This window comes from Scyliorhinus canicula, chromosome 10 (genome assembly GCF_902713615.1).
Source record: "Scyliorhinus canicula chromosome 10, sScyCan1.1, whole genome shotgun sequence".
In the NCBI taxonomy this organism is placed as follows: Eukaryota; Metazoa; Chordata; class Chondrichthyes; order Carcharhiniformes; family Scyliorhinidae; genus Scyliorhinus; species Scyliorhinus canicula.
The window spans coordinates 43,673,615-43,697,231 of record NC_052155.1 but is presented as its reverse complement, the minus strand read 5'-3'; the positions used below and the strand labels follow the sequence as shown (position 1 = coordinate 43,697,231).

The window sequence follows — 23,617 nt, the reverse complement described above, 5'->3', positions numbered from 1 at the left end:
CATCGAGCTCCCCTATGTCGCCTGCACTGCCCCCAAATCTTGAGGGTAGCCGCCACTACCGGACTCGTGGTATACCTCGTAGGAGGGAGCGGCCACGGCGCCGTTACCAGGGCCCTCAGGCTTGTATCTTCACTGGACGCCCTCTCCATCCGTTTCCATGCTGCCCCCTCCCCCTCCATCACCCACTTGCGCACCATCGACACATTGGCCGCCCAGTAGTACCCCGAGAGATTGGGCAATGCCAGCCCCCCCCCCCCCCATCTCTACCCCGCTCCAAGATGACCACCTTCACCCTCGGGGTGCCATGCGCCCAAACAAATCCCATGATGCTGCTGCTCACCCTTTTAAAAAAGGCCCTAGGGATAAAGATGGGCAAGCACTGGAAGAGGAACAAGAACCTTGGGAGAACCGTCATTTTGACGGACTGCACTCTACCCGCCAACGATAGCGGCACCATGTCCCACCTTTTAAATTCCTCCTCCATCTGCTCCACCAGCCTGGTAAAATTAAGCTTGTGGAGAGTCCCCCAACTCCTGGCCACCTGCGCCCCCAGATACCTGAAACTCTTCACTGCCCTCTTAAACGGGAGCCTCCCAATTCCCTCCTCCTGATCTCCCGGGTGTACTACAAATAACTCGCTCTTGCCTAAATTTAACTTATAGCCCGAGAAGCCCCCAAATTCTGCTAACAGCTCCATCACCCCCAGAATTCCCCCTTCTGGGTCCGCCACATACAACAGCAGGTCGTCCGCATACAGCGATACCCGATGTTCGTCCCCACCCCGCACCAGACCCCTCCATCTCCCTGACTCCCTCAACACCATAGCCAGAGGTTCAATCGCCAGAGCAAAGAGCAAGGGGAACAGGGGGCACCCCTGCCTGGTCCCACGGTAGAGCCTAAAGTACTCCGATCTCCTTCCATTTGTAACTACACTCGCCATCGGAGCCGCGTAGAGCAGCCTCACCCATTTGATGAATCCCTCCCCAAATCCGAACCGCTCCAACACCTCCCACAGGTACCCCCACTCACATCTATCAAACGCTTTCTCTGCATCCAGCGCCGCCACTATCTCCGCCTCCCCCTCCACTGCCGGCATCATGATAACATTTAGCAGTCTCCGCACATTCGTGTTGAGCTGCCGTCCCTTGACAAATCCTGTCTGATCTTCGTGTATCACCCCTGGCACACAATCCTCTATCCTGGTGGCCAGGATCTTCGGCAGCAACTTGGCGTCAACATTGAGGAGCGAGATAGGCCTGTATGATCCACACTGCAAGGGGTCCTTATCCCGCTTTAGGATCAGAGAGATCAGTGCCCGCGACATCGTCGGGGGCAAAGCCCCCCCCCCCCCCCCCATGCCTCATTGAAGGCTCGCACCAACAGGGAGCCCACCAGATCCGCATACTTTTTATAAAATTCCACCGGGAACCCGTCCGGCCCCGGGGCCTTACCTGACTGCATTTGTCCAATCCCCCTGACTAGCTCCTCCAACTCTATCGGCGCCCCCAGCCCCTCTACCAGCTCCTCTTGAACCCTTGGGAAACATAGCCTGTTCATGAAGCTCTCCATCCTCCCTCTCCCCATCGGAGGTTCCGACCGGTACAGTTCCTCGTATTTGTTGCCTTTTTTGAGTGATCTAAAAATATCTCTATTACTAATTGTGGGTTGTAGAATGGTCTGATAGTGCTGAGTTGGAAAGAGTGCTGAGTTGGAAAGAGTTTATCAAAAGCTTCTATTCCACCCTCCACCTGCTGCTACCCCTTTACTCATTAAATAGTGTTTTTCATGACATTCATTCTTCTGAAGTTGTGTGAACAGGAAATAATCGGTGATGTGTGATAAGGTTTTGATATTGTGCTTTCTGCCTTCACTGCTTGAGCATACAATCCAGTATAATCCATTGAAGTTATTCATTTTTGGCTAGTTGCGATTGATTACTGCTGCTCATTATTAAAATAAACCCCCCAAATAGAGTGAAAGTAATGATCTTGACTTTTTGTGGCCTGAGTATGTATTTCGGCATTACCAAGGATCTCACAGCACTTCTCATTTACCAAACATATGGTAAACAACCAATCAAACATGTAATTATACAATATCATTTTGACTTGTCATTATATTAGAGATCACCCTCTAAATTAATTTAGTCTTAATCTGCCACATGCATTTAAAGGGTCAATAGTTAGTTACTGTAGTAGAAAATAGAGATTAATTATACATTTGAGAATCTCTGTTTGTGTTACAGTGAATCTATTAATGTTCCCATGATTCCTCTGGGCCTGAAGGAGACAAAAGAAGTGGAATTAACAATGCCTCTGAAGGTTAGTGATTCTGTTGTTTCGACTAAGTTGGGAGGGGTGAGTTGACTCCTCTTTGTCCCACAGTTGATTTGATTATAACTTTGACATGTAAAAAAAATGTGACATTGCCAATTCCCTTTCTACTTAACAGCGTATAGCTCGGTGTAAGAATTAAGCTAGCCAGATTCCTTGAGTAACAAGTAAGGAGTTTGTTCTATTACTGAAACTCGCTCAGGTAAAGATACAGAAATTATTAACAAAAGGTTCAAAATGTCCAACTTCCCACTAATGCAAAAAAAGCACAACTTCCCACAAAAGGAACTAAAACTTTACAGTGTACCAGATTTTAAAAGTTGGCCAATTAATAACGGTAGGAAAGGTTATTCCCAGATTGTCTGAATGATTGATTGCAACTAAAGGCTCATTTTTTAGTGTCTCACTAAGGCAGTCACTCTGCAATCATAGCTGGTTGATTCTCTTTTCTCTTAAACCACTGGTGTTGAATTGGAATCCTCCTTTAAAATCTCTTGGTTTGCAGCAATGCAGTCTTCTGGGAGGTTTTCAGAACTATAAGGCACAGCCTGTTGAGGGAGGTTACAGAGAGAGTTGGGGGGAAGGGGTGTGTGTGGCTGCAGTGGCAGTCTCTATCTGTTAGTTGAAATCCAGTATATTTTATGCTTATCATAGCCATTGTCTCTGACTGTGTCTCCGTAAAGTGACTCGTGGTTTTCACAAATGTAACTTAGTAGCTGTTGTAACCCAATGTCCTTCATTTAGCACAAAATGTTATTTTCAGAAAGTTCAATATATCCAGCAGATGTCATGATAAATGAATATTCTACATGGCACATCCTCGTAACAGTATAATGAAGTGACAGTATAATGAAGTGACATATCTGTAGAAATATTTATCTTGCTGTCCCTTTTTAAAACTTGCTTCAGTGGGTCATGAATTTCCTTCTGCTCATTTTCACCAGTCCTGTTGTGCTTAGTCAGCAGGAAGTTCCTGACTTGATTTAAACTCCCAACTGAATATTCAGCGAAATTCTTCATCTATATTGCAGATACAATTTGGGTATCAGTTTTTGGGAATAGAACAACAAAGATGTTCCTTTTGACTGCAAAGGGCAGGTTTTTGAGTATGAATACATATAGCTTCAACAAGCATATGTGAATCACATTGTGACCCTGACTGATCATCTTAAATTGGTTATTTCTGTAATTCTTAGCACACTTGGAATTGTTCAGCAAATTCTGTCCAATTGCAGAATCATCTAATGTTAGACATGTTCTGAGTTTTGCAAGCATGAGTTGGTTGAGTACGGTCAGAATAGCCAAAAGAACATCCTGTTTAATACAATCCACCAATCATTGGGATGTACAGCCTAAGTACCAGGCATTGCACTGGAGATGTAAAGTAAGCACCATAACCACTGCATGATACAATTCTTAATAACTCCATTTTTCACTTGTTGGGAAAATCCAACATGGGCATTTTAAAAAAAACTAAAGAATGGGTATAAATTTGAGTATACTCTTATAATTATTTGCTTGCATCCATATTGATCCAGTATAAATTGGTTTCAAAGTAAATTTTTATCCTCGTCACTTTTCCATAAGGAAGAGCAAAATGATCTAAATTCGAACTCTGGGCCCATAGGGGAAAAATGGCATTATAATTCTGAAGGGTCTCAAGTGAAATTAGTTTGGTGCAGTGTCACTCAGTGCCTTGCATACATGAGACCACAGCACTCTACTAATTGGCACCAAACTGATAATATGTCTTTGCCACACTTTTACGACTCTGTATAAGAGGTGTAAAAGAAAGTGTGGATTTCACATATGTGGGGTGCAGTGGAGATTTGAAGCACCTTTCTAGTCTGAAAGAACATTTTCATGTGACCCAACATTGTGCTTAAAGATATTTGATTTGCCACAGCTGACTTTTCTCAGTTTAGTGACTGCAATACATCCACAAAGAATTTAGAAAATCTGATTTTGTTTTAGCCTTGCCTGATTAAATCTGTACAAAAGTTCATTGTGATAGATAACAGATTAAAAAGGTAGTCAAAAATTGCACTGTCCTCCCCTGAGATCAACAAACTCAGTAATTCATTTTTTGAGAAATCTGATCTTGCCTGACATTAAATACAGATATACAAGGAAATGTTCTTGAAATAAATTTCAAATAATTCTTCATGTAGTCCTACTTCCTTTTTTTGATAGGATGTTATTGAAGAACACTACAATGAAGCAGCCTGCAAGTACGAGAAGGAATTGAAGGAACTTATGGATCTCCGACAGGTTACTATGCTTCCTTTTGGGAAATAGTGAGATATATGTTCCGGCATCAATAAAAATACTCAACTGTTACAGTGCAATGTGGGTTAATAGCCAAAGAAAAAGGACAGCATTTAATGAAAGGCGCTTGAGCTGGATGGGAGGCAGGGTGGATGTGGGAGGGTGGTGGAACCAGTAGAAACATGTGCAAATGTGCTGGGTGGAAGTCCAGGCAGCTGGAGGCCATGGTTCCAAGCTGTAGTGTTAGGCAGCCATTGACAAATTGAGGCCCTTAAGAGCCTCATCCCGCCAAGAGGTTTTCCTGTGTGGATTAGTGACAGGTGGGAAAGTCCCTCCTTAACAGAACCTGGTTCATTGAACCATGCTTCCCATAGCTCAGGGGTGGGCAAACTTTTCCGTGCAAGGGCCGCATTCAGAAATTCACAATTCACAAAGGGCCGCATAGTATATTAAGTAAAATAATTACTTCACCCGGTTATGATTCTGGGCGCCTCATATAGAACATAGAACAGTACAGCACAGAACAGGCCCTTCGGCCCTCGACGTTGTGCCAAGCAATGATCACCCTACTCAAGTAAACGTATCCACCCTATACCAGTAAGTAACCCAACAGCTCCCCCACCCATTAACCTTTTTAAAAAAAAAAAAAAAAAAAAATTTTTTTTAAAAAAAATTTTTTTTTTTTTTTTTTTAATGACTTGGTGGGCCGCAGAAATACCTTTGGCGGGCCACATGCGGCCCGCGGGCCGTAGTTTGCCCACCCCTGCCATAGCTGCTAGCCTCTGGCCACCTGTTCCTGAGCGGTGGAAGACCCGCCTAATCTCTTTTAATTGGTTGGACATAAAGAACAGATTTTCCAGCCTCCCCACCACTTTTTTCTCAGCAGCAGAAGGTGGCATGCTGTTCGCTGGCCGTGGGATTCCCTGCTGTCGCCACTTGTCAATGAGAATTCTCATTGAAGCTTAGCCATGTCGCCGATTATCTCGTGGGTCAGGGGTGCACTGGCAGTGGGACCAGAGAATCCCGCCGCCAGCGAATGGCTGGAGAATTCCAACCATAATGACAGGAGGCCAGCCGTTGTTCTACTGAGCAGGCTTTCTACACTCCTGAATTTTTACCGGGAAGGTAGGTACTGTGGCACCACTAAAATCCAGCCCTATGACCCTGAGGTTTGAAGTTTGGGGCAATGAAATGAAAACCGAAAATGCTGGAAATACTCAGCCGTCAAGAAGCTTCTTTGGAGTGAGAAAAGCACAGTTAATGTTTTGAGTCCAATATGACTTCTTTGGAAGAATGTTAAAAAATTTGAGCAACATTGGAACTTGTGTTTTTGAAGTTTATTTGCTTCTTTTCTCTCCTATACCTTGTAATAATCATGACTTGGAGTTTAGGCAGAAAAACTGCTTCTGGGCCACTGCCAGTGCTTTCCAGAAATGAATTCCAGGGAGTAAGTTGACTGCTGTAAGAAATTTCCCTTATGTGTGATTTGGTCTTTGTTCAGTTAAGCATGTTGTGGAGATTTAAAGGTACAAAGCCAAGTTCCACACCCAGTGCTACAGTATGCTAGAACACAGTTGCTTGTTAAACCTGAGACTTAAAACTTAGTGGTACCATTTTCTTTGTTTCAGGCAATGCGCACTCCAACCAGGAATGAAGCTGGGATTGAGCTTCTCATGGAATACTACAACCAGCTTTACTTCATTGATAACCGTTTCTTCCCACCCAATAAAAACATGGGTATCTTTTTCCATTGGTAAATATCCTATTCAATGTTTATTGTTGTCGTAGTTACTTGAACTGTTGCTGAAACACTGAATATTTTAGCACAATCTTGGTCAGTCATTTGTGGTAAATAACATTTTAAGTGAGCCTTGACATGTCTGGAAAACGAGACATGGTATAGCTTTATTGACTAGTAGGATTCAACAGCAAAATGAGCAATATGGGAACCTGCCTTTGCTTTAAATAGAACACTCAACATAATATAAAGTCGGCGCAGTTTGTAGTTTCCTGCTGTGCACTGCTTAGATCACATCAGGCAGTTGAGTGAGGCTTTGAGAGTCATGCCATACATAACATTTATCAGAGACTGCCAGATGATGGTGAAAGAGTAGAAACATTACAGACTTTTTTCTTGTTTTGGGACAGTTCACATTGTAAGAGTCCTTTTGTTTCCATTTTCTTTTTATTTTATTAATTTTGGTCCGTTGACCCAGCTGAGGATTCTAGCTCAAGCAGCCTGCTTGTCAGAATATTGTGTTCCTAGGTTTAGTATTTTAGAAAAACTGACTCGTTGGTGCAGAGTGAATCTTAGGAACCAGCTTTGGAGGAAGTTGCTTCGGTTGGTTGGTTGGCAACCTGTGGGTTGACCGAGAAAAGCATTCTACTTTGGGCAGCATGGTAGCATAGTGGTTAGCACTATGGCTTCAAAGCGCCAGGGTCCCCGGTTCGATTCCTGGCTTGGGTAAGTGTCTGTCCGGAGTCTGCACGTTCTCCTAGTGTCTGTGTGGGTTTCCTCTGCGTGCTCCAGTTTCCACAAGTCCCGAAAGACATTTTATTAGGTAATTTGGACATTCTGAATTCTCCCTCTGTGTACCCAAACAGGCGCTGGAATGTGGCAACTAGGGGCTTTTCACAGTAACTTCATTGCAGTGTTAATGTAAGCCTACTTGTGACAATAAAGATTATTATTATTATTACCTCACAACAGTCAGTGATTTGTTCCTGCGTGATGCTTTCTGAGGACACTTGGCAGAAGTGTTTAGACCTTGGAAGTGAAAGTGACAGTCTCTCTCTCTCTCTTGCTGCTGAAGTAAAGCACTTTTTTTTTGTTCTAAAACCAGGGAATGCCTGGCACATCTTTGCTGCAAACTTGAAATAATCCTAAATCTACAGAGAAAGTGGACACCTTGCCAGAGAAAAACTATCTCAAGCCTAGAAGGAAGAAGTACTGAAACAAAAGCTTGAATTCTAAAACGATATTAGCTGGAAGCCATATTAGTGCAGCAAAGAGTGCATGTGTGTAAAATATTACTTGTGTTAAAGTTACAAACCTGGTGACTGTAAATTATTGGGTTCAGGCAAAGATCTCCGGTATTTTAAAATAACGTCTATTTCACTTTGTTGTGACTCCGGTTCAAGTGGGGCTGGAATTGACTGTACGCTACCCAGCATGTTGTACAAGTCCAGTATTTTACTAGTTGCTTACTGCACCTTTCTGGTCCTGTGTTATTATCTCAAATTGTAAATAAGTGTGACTGCTGGGTTCACTTGGAAAATAAGAATCGAACATTGCATTTTTTCAGAGTAGATAGCAGAATATTGTGGATATCCTATAGAAACATTGGTAATATATACCTCAGTTGAAGGTTCATTATTTGCTATACAGCTCACGGCCCCTTTCATGCCATATATTAAGGGTGCAGTTTTTGTTCCAAAACAAACTTGACCTGATTTTGAAAATTGTCTTTTTCTTTTGTGAAGGCCCAAGGCGTAACATGAGATTATTTCAGTCTATGAATCAATAAATACTTCAAGGTGAGGATTCTTGCGGGAAGGAGATGCATTTGTGGAGATCAATCTGAAAAAGATATTTCATTTATATATTTTTTTTAACTGGTTGTATTGTACTTGGTTGATTTTATGCTATTTTCTGGACTGTAATGCAGATAATACAAAGTAAAATAAGAGCAAAGTATTTTAAAATATTTATGGGATCTTTACATTGCTGGCAAGGTCAGTATTTATTGCCCAGGTCAAAGCGCACTTGAGTAGGTAATGTGAGCTGCTATCTTGAATTGTTGCAGACATGTGAGGCTGGATTCTCCGTTTCTAAAACTCGGTGTTGATGCCAACAGAGAATCCATGGACTTTTACAACAGAAAAACTGGTGTCGCACCTGGACTGATTCCACTACCATTGAGGTTCTGGCACCGATACCGCGTGGACCACACTCTATTCTACTGAAAAATGGTGCGGAATATGCCAGGTCCATGATCGACACTCGGGAGGCCGACAAGCTGCAGCAGCACATACACTTTGCACTCCCTACACACACTTTTTAGCCCAGCCAAAAACGGACCCAGGGTAGTGTCCTGGGGGGACATCTATATGGCCCGTGGCACTAAGTTCACAGTGGGCCGTTAGCGGTGTGTGCAGCTGCATAGCTGCCTTTCTAACTGTGGCAATGGTGCTCCGTGCCTGTCCACCCTCCACTACTCCCCCAGCCCTGGCAGAAGGCCCAGTGGCACAACTGTCAGCGCACTCTGGCCATATTGGACACTTTCCGTAGCCCCCCCCCCCCCTCTCCCTCAGCAGCCACCACATCAGTTTCACGATTTTTAAAAGCAGAAGTCAACCATGCCATCAGGAACTCGACCCATCGGAGGCAGAGAATCGCGGAGGCCCTAAAGAGTACATAGAACTCATAGAATTTACAGTGCAGAAGGAGGCCATTCGGCCCATAGAGTCTGCACCGGCTCTTGGAAAGAGCACCCTACCCACGCCCACGCCCCCACTCTATACTCATAATCCAGTAACCCCAACCAACACCAAGGGCAATTTAGCTTGACCAATCCACCTAACCTGCACATCTTTGGACTGTGGGAGGAAATCGGAGCACCCGGAAGAAACCCACGCACACACTGGGAGAACGTGCAGACTCCGCACAGACAGTGACTCAAGCCGGGAATCGAACCTGGGACACTGGAGCTGTGAATCAATTGTGCTAACCACTATGCTACCGTGCTGTACAGGGTCGGGCCTGCTAATATGCAAACAGTGCCTACTGTACGTGCGGAGTGAAAGCATAATTTTCAAGATAACGGAGAATTGTGATTTGGCGTCAACTCGACGCCTGCTGCGATTTTGATGTCGGAAACTATTCTCTGCCAAATCGCATTTCCTGATTTCAACGTCAGCTACCAGAGATTCGCGCCCGTGATGTAAGTTAGGGAAGGAGCTCCACGAATTATATCCAGCGACAGTGAAAGAAGGATAATATACTTTCAAGTCAAGGGAGGAAGGGAGGATCTTGAAGGCGTGGTTGTTCCCATGTGCTTGCTGCCCTTTATTCTTAGAGGTGATGAGAGGTTACGGGTTTGGAAGGCCACCTGTCGAATGAGTTTTGATGAATTGCTGCAATACTTATAGATGGTACGTGCTGCTGCCACATTGGTGGTGGAGATAATTGAATGTTTAATGTGGTGGATGGGATGCCAATCAAGCAGTCTGCTTTGTCTTGGATGGTATCAAACTGCTGGGGTGTTGCTATTTATATCTGAAATTCCCAGCAAAGGACTACTACTAAAAGAGTGGCAAATTGTAGTTTACTAGCTTCGCAGAGCCACTGTGCCTCCTCTGTTTGCATTTTTTTCCTTGAGCTAATCCTTTACTTTTTTGTGTTGGCTTCTCTCTCATTTACTTTGGCCCTTCAAACTCCTGCTACTATCTCCCTACCTACCTTCATTTCCAGTTTTCTTTAGCATATCTTACACATACCTTTTCCCATTGGAGAATATTGGGGAAGTGCTGAAAGGATTCTCTGGCTGCAATGAACCACATGAAGAACATTCCTTCCGTGGCCAACAAGTCCTGGCATGAAATTTGAACTTGGCCCAGAGGTACAGACACTACCATAGACCATAAGATGTAGATACTTCTATCTGCCTGCATCACAGGCTAGTACAGTAACTGCTCGGCCCAAGACCGTAAGAACTAAAGAGAGTCGTGAACACAGCCCAGTCTATCACGCAAGACCGCCTCCCATCCATTGACTCCTATCTACACCTCCTGCTGCCTTGGGAAAGCTGGCAGCATAATCAATGACTCCTCCCACCCAAGTTATTCTCTCTTCCAACCTCTTCCATTGAACAGGAGATACAAAAGAGAACATGCACTAACAGGTTCAAAAAACAGCTTCCCCGCTGTTACCAGACTCCTGAATGATCCTCTTACGGACTGATCTCTCCACACACTTCTACTGAGTAGTACTACACTCCGTATGCTTCGCCCAACCCCTCTGTCTATGTATTTACATTGTGTATTTATCGTATGTCCTTTTTTATGTAGGTTTTTTTTCATGTATGGAACAATCTGTCTAGACTGTACGCAAAGCAATACTTTTCACTGTACCTCTGTACACATGACAGGATTAGCCAACCCTCTGTCCATGCCAACACCATGGGCTCATCTTATTTAGTAGTCTTTTGTGCAGTACTGGGGTCCTGAGTCTTAACAAAGGAAACTACGATGATATGAGGTGTGAGTTGGCTTTGATTGATTGGGGAATGTTACTTAAAGGGATGACAGTGGATCGACAATGGGAAACATTCAGGAAGCGCATGGGGGAACTGCAACAATTGTTCCTGACTGGCACAAAAGTGCAACAAGACCTGGGTGTCTTCGTACACCAATCACTGAACGTAACCATGCAGGTGCAACAGGCGGTAACATTGGCAAATGGTATGCTGGTCTTCATTGCAAGAGGATTCGAGGACAGCAGCAAGAATGTCTTGCTGCAATTATATATGGCCTTTGTGAGGTCACACCTGGAATATTGTGTGCAGCTTTGGTCTCCTTATCCAAGGAAGGATGTTCTTGCTCTAGAAGAAGTGCAGTGAAGGTTTACCAGACTGATTCCTGAGATGGCGGGACTGATGAATGAGGAGAGATTGAACTGGTTCGGATTTTATTCGCTGGAGTTCAGTAGAATGAGGGGGATCTCATAGAAACCTATATAATTCTAACAGGACTAGATGGGGTAGATTCAGGAAGGATGTTCCTAATGGTGTGTGTGTTCAGAGCCAGGGGTCACAGTCTGAGGACACAGGGTAAACCATTCAGGACAAAGATGAGGCGATATTCCTTCACCCAAAGAGTGGTGAGCCTGTGGAATTAGTTCCCACAAGAAGTAATTGAGTCCAAAACTATGTTTTCAAGAAGCAGTTAGATATAGCACTTGGTGCGAAGGGGATCAAATGATTTTGGAGGGTAGAGAATGTAACCGCGCTATTCAAAAAGGGAGGTAGAGAGAAAACAGGCAACAATAGACTAGTGAGTCTAACATCGGTAGTAGGGAAGTTGCTGGAGTCCATTCTCAAGGATTTCATTTTTAAAAAAAATTTTTTTATTGGAATTATTTACAGAAAATATAAAAATATGTAACAACAAGCAATAATATGCAACAAACTACCCCATAACACCCGCAATTCCCCCCAAACCGTAACAACACATGTATCCCATCCCCCCCAACCCCACCAAGAGAACTTAACCATAAATTAAAATTAAATAAATCAAATTTAAATAAAATAAACAAACATAGTCATCCCCCCCGGGTTGCTGCTGCTACTGTCCCAGTACTCTATCGTTGAGCCAGAAAGTCGAGGAAAGGTTGCCACCGCCTGAAGAACCCTTGCACCGATCCTCTCAGGGCGAATTTGACCTTCTCTAGCTTAATGAAACCCGCCATGTCATTGATCCAGGTCTCCACGCTTGGGGGCCTCGCATCCTTCCATTGTAGCAAAATCCTACGCCGGGCTACTAGGGACGGAAAGGCCAGCACACCGGCCTCTTTCGCCTCCTGCACTCCCGGCTCTACCCCAACTCCAAAGATCGCGAGTCCCCATCCTGGCTTGACCCTGGATCCCACCACCCTTGACACCGTCCTCGCCACCCCCTTCCAGAACTCCTCCAGTGCCGTGCATGCCCAGAACATATGGGCATGGTTCGCTGGACTCCCCGAGCACCTGACACACCTATCTTCACCCCCAAAGAACCTACTCATCCTCGTCCCAGTCATGTGGGCCCTATGCAGCACCTTGAATTGAATGAGGCCAAGCCGCGCACACGAGGAGGAAGAATTAACCCTCTCCAGGGCATCAGCCCATATCCCGTCTTCGATCTGTTCCCCCAGTTCCCCCTCCCACTTAATTTTTAGCTCCTCTACTGACGCCTCTTCTACCTCCTGCATAAGCTTGTAGATATCGGATATCTTCCCCTCCCCGACCCAGACCCCCCAAAGCACCCTGTCACTCACCCCCCTCGCGGGAAGAGCAGGGAATCCCTCCACCTGCTGTCTAGCAAATGCCTTTACCTGCAGATACCTGAACATGTTTCCCGGGGGAGCCCAAATTTCTCCTCCAACTCCCCCAGGCTCGCAAACCTCCCGTCGATAAACAGATCCCTCAGCTGTCTAATGCCCGCTCTGTACCACCCCTGAAATCCCCCATCCATGTTCCCCGGGACGAACCTATGTTTCCCCCTTAACGGAGCCTCTATCGAGCCCCCCACTTCTCCCCTATGTCGCCTCCACTGCCCCCAAATCTTGAGGGTAGCCGCCACCACCGGACTCGTGGTATACCTCGTGGGAGGGAGCGGCCACGGCGCCGTTACCAGGGCCCCCAGGCTTGTATCCCCACAGGACACTCTCTCCATCCGTTTCCATGCTGCCCCCTCCCCCTCCATCACCCACTTGCGCACCATCGACACGTTGGCCGCCCAGTAGTACCCCGAGAGATTGGGCAATGCCAGCCCCCCCCCCATCTCTACCCCGCTCCAAGATGACCTTCTTCACCCTCGGGGTGCCATGCGCCCAAACAAATCCCATGATGCTGCTGGTCACCCTTTTAAAGATGGGCAAGCACTGGAAGAGGAACAAGAACCTCGGGAGAACCGTCATTTTGACGGATTGCACTCTGCCCGCCAACGACAGCGGTACCATGTCCCACCTTTTAAATTCCTCCTCCATCTGCTCCACTAGTCTGGTGAAGTTAAGCTTATGGAGAGTCCCCCAACTCCTGGACACCAGCACCCCCAGGTACCTGAAACTCTTCACTGCCCTCCTAAAAGGGAGCCTCCCAATTCCCTCCTCTTGATCTCCCGGGTGCACTACAAATACCTCGCTCTTTCCTAAATTTAGCTTGTATCCCGAAAAGCCCCCAAATTCTGCTAACAGCTCCATCACCCCCGACATTCCCCCCTCTGGGTCCGCCACATATAGCAGCAGGTCCCGATACCCGGTGTTCCTCCCCACCCCGCACCAGACCCCTCCATCTCCCTGACTCCCTCAACGCCATAGCCAGCGGTTCAATCGCCAGTGCAAAGAGCAGGGGGGACAGGGGGCACCCCTGCCTGGTCCCACGATAGAGCCTAAAGTACTCCGATCTCCTTCCATTTGTGACTACACTCGCCATCGGAGCCGCGTAGAGCAGCCTCACCCATTTGATGAATCCCTCCCCAAATCCAAACCTCTCCAGCACCTCCCACAGGTACCCCCACTCAACTCTATCAAACGCTTTCTCTGCATCCAGCGCCACCACTATCTCCGCCTCCCCCTCCACTGCCGGCATCATGATAACATTGAGCAGTCTCCGCACATTCGTGTTGAGCCTCCCCCTCCCATGCCTCATTGAAGGTTCGCACCAGCAAGGGGACCCACCATATCCGCATACTTTTTGTAAAATTCCGCCGGGAACCCGTCCGGCCCCGGGGCCTTACCTGACTGCATTTGTCCAATCCCCCTGACTAGCTCCTCCAGCTCTATCGGTGCCCCCAGCCCCTCTTGAACCCTTGGGAAACATAGCCTGTTCATGAAGCTCTCCATCCCCTCTCTCCCCCTCGGAGGTTCCAACTGGTACAGTTCCTCGTAAAAATCCCCAAAGACCCCGTTTACTTCTGTCCCCTTCTGCACTACATTTCCACCCCCATCCTTCACTCCACCAATTTCCCTAGCTGCATCTCGCCTACGGAGCTGATGCGCCAACATCCTGCTCGCCTCTCTCCATACTCATATACCGCGCCCTGCGCCCTCCTCCACTGTGTCTCCGCCTTTCTGGTGGTCAACAAGTGTAATTTGGCCTGCAAACTGCGCCACTCTCCCAGCAACCCTTCCTCCGGTGCCTTCGCATATCTCCTGTCCACATCCAGGAGCTCTCCGACCAGTCTCTCCCTCTCCTTCCTCTCCCTCCTTTCCCTGTGGGCCCGGATGGAGATCAGCTCCCCCCGGATCACTGCTTTCAGAGCCTCCCAGACCATCCCCACCCGGACCTCCCCCATATCATTGGTATCCAGATACCCCTCAATGCTTCTCCGAACCCTCTTACACACCTCCTCCTCCGCCAGCATCCCCACATCCAGGCGCCAGAGCGGGCGCTGGTCCCGCGCCTCTCCCATCTCCAGATCAACCCAGTGCGGGGCATGGTCCGAAATATTGCCGAGTACTCGGCATCCTGCACCCTCGGAATCAATCCCCTGCTCAGGACAAAAAAGTCTATCCGGGAATACACCCTATGGACATGAGAGAAAAAGGAATACTCCTGCACTCTCGGTCTCCCAAACCTCCAGGGATCCACCCCTCCCATCTGGTCCATGTATCCCCTCAGCACTTTGGCCGCCGCCGGTCTCCTGCCCGTCCTTGAACTGGACCGGTCCAGTGTGGGATCCAGCACTGTGTTAAAATCTCCCCCCATGATCAGGCCCCCTGCCTCCAGGTCCGGGATGCGGCCCAACAATCGCCTCATGAAGCCAGCATCATCCCAATTCGGGGCATATACGTTCACCAGCACCACCTTCTCTCCCTGCAGCCTACCCTTCACCATGATATATCTGCCCTCCTTGTCCGACACCACCTCAGCCGCCTCGAACGCCACCCTCTTCCCCACCAGAATCGCCACCCCCCGGTTCTTCGCGTCCAATCCTGAGTGATAAACCTGCCCCACCCACCCCTTCCTCAGACGAACCTGGTCCGCCACCTTCAGGTGGGTCTCCTGGAGCATAGCCACGTCCGCCTTCAACCCCCTCAGATGAGAAAATACCCTGGTTCTCTTAACCGGCCCGTTCAGCCCCCTCACGTTCCAGGTAATCAGTCGGATCAGAGGGCAACCCGCCCCCCTCCCCCGCCGACTAGCCATAGCTTATCAGATGTTCGCCCCAGGCCAGCACACCCCGCCCGACCCGTTCCCCATGGCGATAACGCCTCTCCTCTTCTCTCTTCCCCCCCCCCCGGGCTCCTTCCTGGTCATTCCAGCAGCAACCCGGTATCCCCCGTTCCCCCCCCCCCCCCATCCCCTCCCCCAGGCTAGGACCTCTCCTAGCCGCGACACACCCTCCATAGTACTTCCGTGAGTCAGCTGACTTCTGCTGACCCCGGCAGCTCCTGCCAACGCCCATCCCCTCCCGGCATGGGGTCATCCCCCTCTTGCCACACCTCCTTGGCACCGCTTCAGCGCGGGAAAGAAGACCACTAGAGGCCCCTCCCCCACCACCAGCTCCAGCCCCCCTGCCCCGCAGCGCGGGAAACCAGAGGAAAGCCCGCGCTTTCACACTGCCACACCCCACCCTTCTGACGCAGTTCCCCAAAATCCAGTTTCATCTCAATCCCCAGCCCCGTACAGAAGAGAACATATAAAACACAAACCCCCAACATTCCCCACCTAACCCACAACCATACCCAACAGACAAACCCACCCGTAAACAGAGCAAAAAGAAAACCAGCATACATAACACACATGTCGAAGTTAAAAAAGATGAAACAAAACAGCAACAGCGGAAACAACAACGGCCATAGTATGTCCCCAGACCCTAGTTCGAGTCCAGCTTCTCCACCTGTACAAAGGCCCACGCCTCCTCCGGGAACTCGAAGTAATGGTGCCGGTCCTTGTATGTCACCCACAGGCGCGCAGGCTGCAACATTCCAAACCTGACCTGCTTGGCATGAAGCACCGCCTTCGTCCGGTTGAACTCGGCCCGCCGCTTAGCCACCTCCGCACTCCAGTCCTGGTAGATCCTCACTACCAAATTCTCCCATTTACTGCTCCTCTCTATCTTGGCCCAGCGCAGCACACACTCCCGGTCACTGAATCAATGGAACCGCACCAGCACCGCCCTCGGGGGCTCATTTGCCTTGGGCCTCCTGGCCATCACTCTGTGAGCTCCCTCAAGCTCCAAGGGCAAATGGAAGGACCCCGCTCCCATCAACGAGCTCAGCATCGTGGTCACATACGCCGGGAGATCCGACCCCTCCAGCCCCTCCGCCAGGTGCAGGATCCTCAGATTCTTTCACCTTGTGCGAATGTCCAGCTCCTCCAAGCGGTCTTGCCACTTTTTATGAAGTGCCTCGTGCAACTCCACTTTCCCCACGAGGACCACGGCCTCCTCCTCCCTTTCAACGGCCTGCTGCTGCAACTCCCGAATAGACACCTCCTGGGCCGCCTGGGTCCCAAGCAGCCTGTTCGTAGTTGCATTCATGGAGTCCAGCAGCTCAGCCTTCAGCTCCGCAAAACAACGCAGGAGAGAGGCCTACTGCTCCTGCGCCCACTTCCACCAGTCCTCGGGTGTTGCGCCGGCCGCCATTTTGTTGTTCTTCCCCCGTTATTTTTACGGAGATGCTGCAGCTTCTTCCTTCGTCCCACTCCGGGTGAGCACCATATAGTGTGGGGCAAGTTCCTCCAGGCACCTTCCCCCACCAGCGCCGTTTGGGGCCCTCGAAACGGCCCAAAAGTCCCTAAATAGCGGGAGCTGCCGAACATGCGGCTTAGCTCCGCAGAGCCGCAACCGGAAGTCCATTCTCAAGGATTTCATAACACAGCATTTGGAAAGTAGTGGTGTAATCCGGCAAAGTCAGCAAGAATTTACAAAAGGAAAATCATGCTTGACAAATCTACAGGAACTCTTTGAAGATGTAACTAATAGAGTTGATCAGGGAGAACGGGTGGATCTGGTTTATTTTGACTTTCAGAAGGATTTCAACAAGGTCTCACATAGCAGATTAAATGTCAAGTTAGAGGGCATGGGATTCCGGGTAGTGTCTTGATGGATAGAAAGCTGATTAGCAGACAGGAAGCAAAAAGTTAGAACAAATGGATCTTTTTCTGATTGGCAGGCAGTGACTACTGGGGTACCAAGGATCTGTGCTCGGACCCCGACTGTTCATATTATACATTAATGATTTGGACAAGAGAACTAAATGCATTATCTCCAAATTTGCAGATGATACTAAGTTGGGTGGGAGGGTGAGCTGTGAGGAGGATGCAAAGATGCTTCAGAGGGATTTGGACTGGCTGAGTGAGTGTGCACATGCATGGCTGATGCAGCATAATGTGGATAAATCTGAGGTTATCCACTTCGGTAGCAAAAATAGGAAGACAGATTATTTTTTTAATGTGTGTAAATTGAAAAGAGGTGGATACACTGCGAGACCTCAGTGTCCATGTGCCTCAGCCGCTGAAAGTAAGTGCACAGGTACAGCAGGCAGTAAAGAAGGCAATTGGTATGTTAGCATTAGGTAATTTGGACATTCTAAATTCTCCCTCTTGTGCCCCGAACAGGCACCAGAACGTGGCGAGTCGGGGCTTTTCACAGTAACTTCATTGCAGATTTTAATGTAAGCCTACTTATGACAATAAAGATTATTATTAATACGGTGAGAGGATTTGAGTATAGGAATAGCGATGTTTTACTGCAATTGTATAGGGCATTGGTGAGGCCACCCCTGGAGGATTGGCTGCAGTTTAAATGTCCTCATCTGAGGAAGGATGTTCTTGTTATGGAAGGAGTGCAACAATGGTTTACCAGGCTGATTCCTGGGATGGCGGGACTGTCATATGAGGAGATACTAAGTCGGTTAAGATTACATTCATTGGAGTTTAGAAAAGTGAGAGGGGATCTCATAGAACAAAATTCTAACAGGATTAGATGGGGTAGATTCAGAAAGAATGTTCTCGATGGTAGGGGAGTCAGAACTAAGGGTCATAGTTTGAGGATTAACCTTTTAGGACTGAGGTGAGGAGAAATCTCTTCAGTCAGAGTGGTGAATCTGTGGAATTTGCTACCACAAAAGTAGTTGAGGCCAAAAACGTTCCGTAATTTCAAGAAGGAATTAGATACAGCTCTTGGGGCTAAAGGGATATGGGGGTGGGGGGAGGCGCGATTAGGGTATTGAATTTGATGATCGGCCATGATCATAATGAACGACGGAGCAGGCTCAAAGAGCCGAATTACCTTCTGCTCCTATTTTCTATGTTTATATCTAATCCTTTTTGGAAATCCAATTATTTGCATCTACTCGTTCCCCTTTATCCTGCTTGTTACCATCTCAAAGACTCCTAATAAATTTGTCAGGCATGGATTTCTCCTTCATGAAGCTATGCTGACTCTGCTTGATTATATTATATATTTCTAAATACTCTGCGTACATTTCCCAATGACGGATGTTAAGCTAACTGGCCTATGGTTACCTGTTTTTTTTTTTTGTCTCCCTCCATTCTTGAATAAGGGTGTTACATTGGCAGTTTTCCAATCCACTGGAACTTATTCCGCATTTAAGGATTCTTGGAAGAGTACTACTAGTGCATTCACTATCTCTATAACTACTTCTTTAACTATCCTGGGATGCAACACATCAGGTCCAGGGGACCTATCAGCCTTTAACCCCTTAGTTTCCTTGGTACTTTTTCTCTCGTGATAGTTAGTGTATTTATTCACCCCCTCCTTTCTGCTCCTTGATTATTTGGTATTTTTGGAATATTGTCAGTGTCTTCCACTCCTGTGCCATTTCCTGCTTCCTCATTATTATTTGCACTGTCTCGTTGTCTAAGGAGTATTTATTTAGCTCCTGTGCCATTTCCTGCTTCCCCATTATTATTTGCACTGTCTCATTGTCTAAGGAGCCTATGTTCACTTTAGCCTCTCTCTTCCTTTTTATGAGCACGATCTGCTGGCGCTGGCGGGATCTTCTGCTCCGTCCCTTGGTGCACCCTGGCAATGGTTTTCATTTTTATATTACTTGCTAGTTTACCCTCCCTTTACCTTTTTTTTTCTTTGGTTGTTTTTTAAAACTTGAAAATGGAGGAGTGGTAATCCTCTGTTTACCACTAATCTTTGCCACATTTTATGTTTTCTATGTCAGTTTAATATTATCCTTAACTTCCTCGATTTAATCATGGTTGAGGTTCTATAAGACCTCCTAAATGATTGTTTTTAATTCAAGTCTGGGGTGACCCTCGTCTTGGCAGATGGTAGTCAATTGAATCGGTTTGTTTCAGCTAGGAGTACTCTTGCCTTAGTCAGAACATTGTTGATTGACGCTTTGCTCTGGGGCACCAGTACATTATCAAGGTTAATTTTCTAGTTTTGGATAGATTGTTGCATTGTTACGAGATGTTATCCAAAAATTAAGCATTAAAGCTTGTTCCAATCTGAATATTTAGGTAGATGTAAAATGTCCCAGTCAATTATTTGAAGAAGATTGGGGAGTTCGGCATTCTCGTCATTTCGATTCCTCTTTCAACCAAGCCTACTAAAACTAAATTAATTGACCATTTATTTTATTGCTACGTGTATGATTTGGTTGCAAGCAAAGTATATGTTCCTTCTGCCAATATAAATCAGTAGTCACAGGAGTTAACTGTTAAATTTAAATGATACAAATGTTTTGAGGGGTGAATAAGGGGTTATATTGGTAAGTCAATATATCAAACCTGCTGTATGGAAAACTGCAGCACCAAACTTTGTAAAGTAAAGGATTCACAATTGTCCTATGTAAGCGGAGTGAGGATTTGCATCATGATAGAAATCATTTGTAGCTTTTTGATGTTTCTGATTTGAAAATGCTTTATGTTTAAACAGTGTGCTTTAAAGTAAATTGACATTTGGAAAAAAGAGGAGATTGCAGTGTTAATTCGTGAATTTCCACAATAAGAGCATTAATCAATTTGTTATCTCTCTGAATCAGCTTAATAAACATCCACACCTAAAATGTTGGGAGTTAACCTATAAGTGGTGAAGCTAGTATCTCCCCTTGGAGGAGGGAGTAGCTGTTTTAGTTGACTGACCTACTAGAGAGTTCTTGCATGAGGAAAGAGTTGAAGGCACCATCCGTCCATTTCCTATAAATGCAGTTGAGAAAAATAAAAATCATAATTTGGTCTAAACTGAGACTGTGGGCTGGATTTTACAGGTACGTGCCAGCTAAAAAGTCAGTCGTGAACCTGTCCTTATTTACCTGTGCTTATTTTACTAATCTTTTAAGGGGAATAAGTTTATTTTAATTAAGTGAAGTGTTTTCACATCTGTTATTCTGTTTGTTCACTTGTGTGGTTTGCAATGTGAGATTACTCCATGTCCACTCAATGAATGCAGAAATCTTCTTACTGACCGCCCATTATCACATTTTCTGTTTACAGCCAGCACAGCAGTTTACACCTGTTGATTGGCTGCGTACATCATAAAGAGCCCAGCATCATTGTTACGACCCTCTGGGCTAGTACGTGGTCAATTTCAACCCCACTTGACCCAGAGTTGCAACACAATTGAAACAAATAAATTCTTTGAAAACACCCAAAGTCTTTGACGTGTCCGTAGCTGCCCAAAACCTACAGTCACTAGGTTTGTAAATTGAAACACAAGTTTATTAATAATTGAATATGCAGCAAATATAACTGTTAACTATTCTCTAATTCCATATATATATGTGCAAGACACTCGAAAGACCAGCAGAGAAGGGGGGGGGGGGGTAAAATAATAAGTAAAATATAAGAATCTTTGCTTCAGATGGGTGTTTCTAGCACACCTTTCTTTACTTTAGGCGTTCAGTGCGAGATTTCTGCTTTCCATATATTGAATAATTTAATGGGATTAAAGCAGACAAGTCTCCAGGACCTGATGGTCTGCATCCTAGGGTATTAAAGGAGGTGGCAGCAGAGGTGGTGAATGCATTGGTTGTGATATTTCAAAATCCCCTGGATTCTGGAAAGGTCCCGGTTGATTTGAAACACGCTAATGTAACTTCCCTATTCAAAAAGGACGAGAGGTAAAAAGTAGGAAACTATAGACCGGTTAGCTTGACCTCTGTGGTGGGGACGTTGCTGGAATCAATCATTAAGGAGGAGATGACAGAACATTTGGAATGACAAAGCTCAATCCACCATTGTCAGCATGATTTTATGAAAGGTAAGATATGATTGAGAACTGTTTACAATCTGTATAAATGATCTGCAAGCAGGGACAGAGTGTAACATATCAAAATTTACAGATAATACTAAAATAGACGGGAAAGCAGTCAGTGAAGAGAAGATAAAGGTTTTGCAGACCGATATAGATAGGCTAGGAGAATGGGCCAAAATTGGTCAGATGGAGTTTAATGTGGATAAATGTGAGGTCATCCATTTTGGCTGAAAAAATAGGAAGGCAAATTATTATCTCAATGGAAAGCAAGATGCGTCTGGGCAGAGAGATCTGGGTTGCTTTGTTCATGAATTGCAGAAAGTCGGTATGCAGGCACAGCATGCAATAAAAAAGACAAATGGAATTTTAGCATTTATTGCAAAAGTACTGGAATGGAAAAGTAGAGAAGCATTGTTGCATTTATTCAGGGTGTAGGTGAAACCACATTTGGAGTATTGTATCCAGTTTTGATCTCCTTATTTGAGGAAGGATGTGGTAGCATTGGAGGCAGTTCAAAGGAGGTTCACAGATTGATTCCAGGGATGAAAAGGTTGACATGTGAAAGATTGAACAGTTTGGGCTTACACTCTCTGGAGTTTAGAGGAGTGAGAGGGGATCTGATTGAGGTACATAAAATATAAAGAGGGATTTGGTAAAGTAAACGTAGACCAAATGTTACCCCTTATGGGGCATTCTAGAATGAGAGGTCACGTAGTTTGAGAGGCAGTAGGTTTAAAACTTAGATGAGGAGGAACTGCTTCTCGCAGAGGTTGGTGAGTCTGAATCATTAAATGGTTTCAAGAAGGAGATGGATATAGATATATTTCTGATTTTTTTTTAAAAACAGGTGAAAGGGATATGGGAAACAGACATGGTGGATCAGAGACCAGGAAGAGATCAGCCATGATCTGATTGAATGGCGGAGCAGGCTCGAAGGGCTGTATGCCTACTTCTAATTCCTATGTTCCAGTCTGTTTTCACTGTAGATTCATTCATGTCTCTGCAGTTTCAGAAACACAGCAACTATCCAGATTTTCTGGAGAAAACACGAGAGAGAGAGCAGGTCCTTGTCTCTGTGTCCAGGTCTCCAACCTAGTCCCTTGCTCTCTGAAAATCTTCCCACTCAGGCAGGACGCAACCACCGCCTGTTACCTGGCAGAATGCAACCTTTTGGCCAATTGATCAGTGTCCCACTGTTCTCTCGGGTGCTGAAAGCCAGCGAGATTACCCTGCTTGACTTAAAGATATATTTTCATTAAGTATCTATGGATCAAAATGATAATAGCATAATTATAGAACAGGAAAATAAGCGAATCAACATGAAGGGTCCTTGCATTGTAACATCCTACAGCTTAAAGCATATTTTAAAGGGAGAGGTACATTGTAGCTAGAGCAGTTGCTGAGAGTCCTTTGTGACCTGAACTTAGCCTGGGAAGGAGAGAAGAATTGCTGAACATATCAACATGGGAAGAGAATGGGAACAAAGTTTTCCAATGTTGCACTGAAGGCCATGGTGGAGAGCATGTTAAAGGGAAGATGCATTTTGGCTGCTAATGAAGCAGACATAATAACACAATGCAACAAATAACTAACCACTGTAGACAGCACACACCAAGGATTTCTAATGTTGGTGGAAAGGAGGAGAGATGTCCTTTTTCTACAGATCTTCCAGACACCATGAAGAGGCAGTGGGAGTGGGTAACCAAGAAAGTAAATGACAAACATTTAGCCCTAAGGATATGAATGTAGGACTGTAAGAAGTTTAATGACTTCACTGTCGGTGGGATATGGCATCATTAAAAGCCATATCTCACTAACTGCATCTGTTTGCTTCAGCCACTGCTCATTCACCAACAATTTACCAATGCAGATCCATGCCTAATATTCCATACATATCTCACCCTTAGCATTTTTTCACACCTCATATCTCACAGCTTGCACACACTTCCAGCCATTCAACCATGGCTGCTGCATCACCTAAATGACTTACACACTCACTGGCACTCTTCCATCTCTTGCATGAGAAGGTGGTGCACCATTGGAGTCAGCAGGAGCTATCTGGTAGAGAACAGGCGTAC

At 46.1% G+C, this 23,617-nt stretch overlaps 1 protein-coding gene across 4 annotated transcripts in view; it reads left to right on the top strand.

Moving 5' to 3' along the window:
* rhpn1 (rhophilin, Rho GTPase binding protein 1) overlaps positions 1-23,617 on the top strand; it is a 123,572-nt gene that overhangs the window by 47,506 nt on the left and 52,449 nt on the right. For all 4 annotated transcript variants that reach the window (XM_038808838.1, XM_038808837.1, XM_038808840.1 and 1 more), the window contains 3 exons: positions 2,246-2,321; positions 4,527-4,604; positions 6,230-6,354. In XM_038808838.1, the coding sequence (XP_038664766.1) occupies positions 2,246-2,321; positions 4,527-4,604; positions 6,230-6,354 (279 nt within the window). The remainder of the gene's footprint in view (positions 1-2,245; positions 2,322-4,526; positions 4,605-6,229; positions 6,355-23,617) is intronic.